At 31.0% G+C, this 6,700-nt stretch overlaps 1 protein-coding gene across 2 annotated transcripts; it reads right to left on the reverse strand.

Moving 5' to 3' along the window:
* Positions 1 to 1,771: 1,771 nt before the first annotated feature.
* On the reverse strand, positions 1,772 to 6,275 carry LOC132760099 (complement C1q-like protein 4). Of its 2 annotated transcripts, none has more exons than XM_060751996.1 (3): positions 6,173 to 6,233; positions 5,412 to 5,513; positions 1,772 to 4,196 (listed from the first exon to the last, which is right to left on the reverse strand). In XM_060751996.1, the coding sequence occupies exons 2-3, from the start codon at positions 5,491 to 5,493 to the stop codon at positions 3,757 to 3,759; spliced, it is 522 nt and encodes a 173-aa protein (XP_060607979.1). In that variant the 5' UTR covers positions 5,494 to 5,513; positions 6,173 to 6,233; the 3' UTR covers positions 1,772 to 3,756. The 2 variants fall into 2 exon arrangements, with proteins under 2 accessions (XP_060607979.1, XP_060607978.1); XM_060751995.1 differs by having other exon boundaries at positions 1,773 to 4,196; positions 6,188 to 6,275.
* Positions 6,276 to 6,700: the final 425 nt, after the last annotated feature.

The following is a 6,700-nucleotide window of genomic DNA, read 5'->3' on the forward strand; positions in this document are numbered from 1 at the left end:
AAACTGTCGCATCTACTTGTCAGACAAGTTCCAAGCCTGTTACAGCTATCACTACAAAGGCATAGAAATCCTTTAATGATCAAGACTACGGGGAGCAAATAGGTAAAAACTTCTCCACACAATTCTAATGCGATTCATACATCAACACACCTTTTATATTAAACTACACAATCCCAGTGGAGTTAGCAATCTCATCGACCACAAAGGCAAAGAAACGTTGTAAAGAGTGAATCATTCAACGTTTGAGGGATAAATTAAGAAAACATCAGCACAAAAAGCAGAGAAAATTAAACAAAATCGAACGAATAAGTAAATTGATCGTACGTCTCGAAAGGATTATTAAACACCACGAAGAAAAGAGCGACTAACGATTGAAAAAGCGCACATTTAGACATAAGAAGGCTAGAAGAGATTTTCTGATAATTTGCATTTGCATGGCAGGTTTTATTTGATAGGTTTGCATTGTGCTTGTCTGATTTCTGTTAGCTATTATATACATGTACTTAAATTTCTTTAATGCTTATCTTCAGTATTTTGCTTAATAGCATTCATATTTTTTTCGATTTGAACTCTGTATTAGAAAACTTATATGTTGGTACTGTGTTTATTAATTCGTAAGACTGAACGAAATCATCACATTGATATTAGACTCGTGCTGTTCGAAAAGGAATCACATTTAGACATAGGTTAGTTTTTACTATTTGCATTTATACCTAATATTTTGGTACTGTGTTTATTAATTCGTAAGACTGAACGAAATCATCACATTGATATTAGACTCGTGCTGTTCGAAAAGGAATCACATTTAGACATAGGTTAGTTTTTACTATTTGCATTTATACCTAATATTTTGATCCGTCATTCATTCAATTTGTCATTATTATTCTGGCGTTAATAGAAAACATGTTGAATACAGCAACAGTCAAAAACATTATGCAGTTGTAAATAAATAAATGCATGCATGTGCTTACTAAATTGTTGTTTGTTTTAACTCATTATGCTCGTATACTAGTGTGTGCACCAATGCTTGAAAATCTATAACTGTCTATAGAAACATTTATGCCCAAATTACTTTTGTTGTCAATAAAACATAACCTTATTACTTCATAAGTTATTAACAAGGTTCCAACATGTCACTGAGATCCTAGTTTGTGCAAAAATGTGGCAAATTGGCCATAGTAATGGTTTGTAAGTCCTTAACCTAGTGACCTTAAAAAGTTCCATCATTGAGTTATTACCAATCTACATGGCTACATGGATTATTTGCGTAAGTGGTCAATTATTTCTTATCATAACCACAGTGAAGGAGTTATACATGTTATATAACACCAAATGATCGCAAAATAAATAAAGTGTAATACACTGGCCATCACCAACACACAATCTTAAGACTGCGGATCTATTTTAAAGTCGGCAATGCTTTTGGCACTCAAATGTGAACTTTGTCTAAATGACCTCAAAATTAGACATGTCATTTGCAACTTCTTTACTTATTAGTATAAATAACAAATTTTACCTTCTCAAAAACAAGGAAAAGAAGACGTGTGGACAAACATACGGATGACCGAATGAACAAGAATACATTATTTGGGTACTTAGAGTGTTTAAAGTTGACCTGTTACAAATATATTAATACATGTAATTAAGCACTGGGCTCTAACGCCTGAAAAAAGTTTAGTTATGTTTTTTTGTCAGTTAAGTTTTTCTTTTCTGTTTTTAACTTAACGGCTTTAATGGATAACTAACTAGTACTGGTATCCACTTATTTCTTTGAAAGTGCCCGAATCCAACATGAATCAGCAGTGAGAGGCAAATGACAATAAAACATGAACAATGTTACTGAGAAATTTTGTCTCGCCCGAGAATGGAACCAGTGATCCCTGTTTTACTTATTTGATGTACTTCTTTTTATCTAATCGGGCAGACACGGCAATGTGGGGTAAGCTTAGATAAGATAGAAGCGTCGTATGTATTCTCATTTTTGGGGGGTGCGGATGGTGAGGCGTTTATGGAATGCCACCATTCCTTGTTGATCTTGTTTGCCATAATTAGTATTGTTACACAAACTCTTTTTGAAAAGATAAGAACATTTATTCACAGGAAATTATTTTACAACACATTTCTATGTATTATATTTAAGACTTAAGACAGTCACGCTTTTTGTTTATATGAATATAGCTTTCGTATCTAGCAATACTTTTAAATACACACATTCAAGACACATGACATAGGTTCTCGTGCCTAACTTAAGCGATTATTCTTATAATTGGTATTATATGTGATTTAACGATGCGGCCAAATATTAAACTGTAAAATATAACTGTAAAACATGCACAACAGTTCCATGTTTGTCTTTCAAAGTGTTTCACACACAGACTACTTCTGTAATATTTTTCTATACATAATTCTCATGTTTGCTTCCTACATTGCTGTTTGCTTATGGTGTCTCTGTATTTGATATGAAAAAAAAATCACAGAATATTTTGCTACACAGATTGAGCATACTAACAGATGCAGCATAACAATTTCCACAGACAGGAAGCTACGTTTTATTACCCTTGGCATTCTCACACTTCAACTAATGATTCAAGCATTTTACGTTGACGAAACTTGGCAGATATATTAATTTTACTTTGTTGTTTAAAAATAACCAATTTGTTAATAAACATCTGTTGAGACTTTGTAAAGGTTTTGAACGAATTAAGGGTTCCCGACGATACTCAAACAAAAGAAACATTCATAACTGCATGATTATTAATAATCCTAACCCTCTTAAAAACTTATAATTTTTCTAACCGTAATGTATGAAAAAGCTCAACACCTGGTGGAACAGTCTTTCTTGTTATTAATTGAGCAGGTTCGTGGTTTTACAGACTGGGTATATAGATAACAACAACAAAGTCAAGTAAATCTTTAAGTGGTGTTAACAACATCATCACACCACCACCAACAACAAAAAACAACAGAAAACAGGAAACAACAAAATCAAGGGATTTATCCAACATTCCTGAGCTGATGGCAGGCACATATAGAGACTTGTAATAATTTTGATGATGTACCTTGCAATATTGAACTAACGAACGTGTTCTGAAAGAGATAGAAATAAATTCAGGATAAAGAAAGGGTTAATCAATGTTTATATATTCTGCTTAAGCTGGTATTAGAGGTCGTGGATGGAAACTTATTAATACTGGGCTGAAACAGACAGTGCCTGCATCATTTGCATTTTTGTTATTTGTTTTTGGCGATAAATTATAACTACGTGCGTGGTTAGAAAATTTTATATTTGAAGTATGTATAGGCATACGTTTGTTGTCCGGATTGTTGAATTAAAGTAATTGATTACTGACCGATTTCTGACTATAACTACAATGTCATTTTATTGTCATTAATGTGTTCTTTAAGTATATTTTTGTACATTATATTTCATTTGATAATTTAAATGATCGGATAGAACAGCAACACTTATTTAACTTTTAGCTTTTACATTTTTACCTTGCGTTTTGATAACAATTAGAATCAAGACATTTAAATTTAGTGCAAGTATATGAACACTATATTAATGCATTTCAAATTATTTGTAATAAAACGAAATCTCTGCTAGCTTGACACTTAATTTGAATCAAGAATTAAAGAAAAATGCAACACTAAAAACCATATGGACAAGTTGTCAAATCAGATTATTGTTTTTCAACTTAGATATTGTGCATATAACAGAGTTACCAAAGATATCTTATGACAAAATATGTATTGTTTTTAATACAAAAGATACCCCGAGAAAGTGGTGTAACGTTCAGTAGGAGAGCCATAAACTTGTCCGAGGTTGACTTGCACGTAGACATTATCATTTTTGTGAAGATGGACAATGACTGTGTTACCCGCCTGTGTACTTCTTCCTAAGGTTTTTATAATGGCGCTTGAAATTATATTTCCATTCACCATCAGGTATGCCGTTTGCTGGTCAGTGTTGGACCAGTCCTCGAACTGGAAAGCAAAAAGATAGGTGCCGGTTGCCGGTACTGTAAAAATACCGGAACTTTTGTCATAGGCTTCTCCGTCGTTAATTACCTCGGAATCAAATACGATCTTTTCATTATCAAGATACATCGTGCGACTTGAAAGGTAGGCAGAAAATGCCACTCGGCCGTACACAATTGCTCGTTTCACAACAGAGTGATGTTCTTCATTTGTAGCCTCTAAAAACGAACAAAAACAAACGAGTTAGCCAGTAAATGCCATATTTATTGAAAAATTACTTTAAGTCAAATCTTAATAATCGTCGTCGTATTTTGGGATTATCAAAGTAGTACATGTAGTTAAGAGCTTCAGAAATAAAGTACTTCAGAAACAAAAATGGATTTTCAGACAAAAAAGGATAATTAATTATATAAAATAATCAATAGATAAAAACATCAATTACTTAATAAACATACAAATGATAGTGTGTAATTGATGTTGAAAGTTTTAGAATAACATTTTTTCATTGGCAAAAAGCCGAAAGAAATAACAATTTCAATTTTTATAAAACTAATACCTTTGATGGCCGAAAACAAAAACAAAAGAAAAAAGAAGAGAAATTAAATAAATTTATTTGATAAATATATCAATAGAAATTATTTTCAAAAACATTTTATACATGCTGTCGTATTTTAAAGAAAAATGGGAATTTTGAGTGACATTATGCCCATTCAAGGGTAAATAAAAAATTGAGACACGTGAAAGTCAGAATAAGTTTACATTTGCCATAAATTTTGCCTTTCAATTTCATTCTAAACTTCCCCTGAACGAAAAACATCTCATGTCAATCACGGAGATTTCTGTTTTCTCCGGAATTTACCCGCCGTTTCAAAATCTTATATTTTATATTGTTAAAGTGCAATAAGTATTATATTAAAACTTTTATTGCCCAGTTTTTCAAACGAAAATAGCGTAACTGACCATAATTATGCAATAATGAACACTAGCTATCAATTTAATATTTGATTAAGAGAATCACAATATTTCAATTTCGTGAGCAATTTTGCTTTGAAAAATAGCGACATATAAATAACTAGTATACGTATTATAAAAAAATCAGCGACTGTAAACAATTATACAGCTTTTCCGAATGATTTATAATATCAAATCATGAAAAACTATATGAAGTGATATTAAGATGTTTCAAAATAACTTCAGTATTATTTCTATTTGGTTGAAAGAAATTGGATTATTAAAACAATGCTATATATTGTTGAAAATACAACGCACTAGATAATCGGTACTTAAATGAAATATGAAAGTCATTTTCAGCACAAAATTTGCGACAAAGAAAAAAATATACACGATAAATGATCATTTGTAACTGAATTTTACTTTAATAAGTTGAGAATATGGATTGGAAAAATAAAAGAAAAGAAAATGATATTTCTTACCTGCATTAACAGAAATGGCATATTGATTTGTCATCATCATTAAGACAAAGAATACGGACACAGATGGAAGCAAGAAAGCCATATTGTTCAGCAATGATGCGACTAAAATAGAATAAAAATGCCGTCATCATAAAAAACCAAACAACACAAAAACACAAAACAACAACAACAGAAAAAAAACAAAAAAAACAAACAATAGCAGAAGTGAACAGCACTAATATCAACAATAATTATAACTTTATTACAAATATTATGACTTGATTTACCTTTCTTAAGTTATTTTTGCGTTTGCAATAAAATAGTAAATATATTTCTAAATGCTTTAAAATATAAATATAAAAATTAAGAAACAAGTGATCCTTTGGAAGCATTATTACAAAACAATTACATGAAAAATTGCAGATTCGGTTTGCTTGAGTCTGAAAACTGCTGTACATGAAAAATAAAAAACAATCACAAGTCCCTCACGCCTCCCTAGCACTGGCTTAAGCGGTACTCATATTTCAACACTTAAAACACCTAATGATCCCGAAGGACATAAAAACACAGAATTACATTTATTTATTAGAATTTAACATTTCACTTACATTGAACATTTTATAACTACGGAGGAAAGAATTAATCATAGATTTATAATGCATTTTTCATAAACAATATGATACATTAAAATTTACAATCATGAATCTGTCTTTCTCAATTTTGTTGAAGAGTCTGTACTTAAATCTATCAGTCCTGTAAACATAGTAATCTACTCTACTTACATCTAAGGTTCTTACCTTGTAAATATGCACAGTTGTTACAAGGACCGCTTTAACTTTGAAGCGCCTTGCCCAAACTTTGTCTAATATATCCGCAGCAAATACGGGATTTCGCAACAAAATAATTTAGGTGGTTTTCATATTGATATTAAAAATTGATAATAAAAAACATATCTCTGTTTAAATCATTTAAAATGTTTAAAGTCTCACGAACGCCACAATTTACATAAATTCATTAAATAAATATATATCATAAAATCAAAGCACGTGTTTTGGATAAAAACAACAAACATTAGCGGTATTATCAAGAAGCCCAGACAACGGCCTTGTAATAAATGCATACTTTTCCAATTAAATTAGCTAACACTTAATGGGCAAAGTTAGGCAATTATGTAAGCTATTAAAAATATTTTAAAAGGATAGGCCTGTTGTAAAAAAACACAAAAAATCAAATTTTCTGACTCGTTTGTATTGAGGCTGTTTATATGAGATACTGTTCAGTTAAATGCATGTACAGCTAAGTCTTCTATA

This window comes from Ruditapes philippinarum, unplaced genomic scaffold (assembly GCF_026571515.1).
Source record: "Ruditapes philippinarum isolate M1 unplaced genomic scaffold, ASM2657151v2 ctg16379_1_1_1_1, whole genome shotgun sequence".
NCBI classification, from domain to species: Eukaryota; Metazoa; Mollusca; class Bivalvia; order Venerida; family Veneridae; genus Ruditapes; species Ruditapes philippinarum.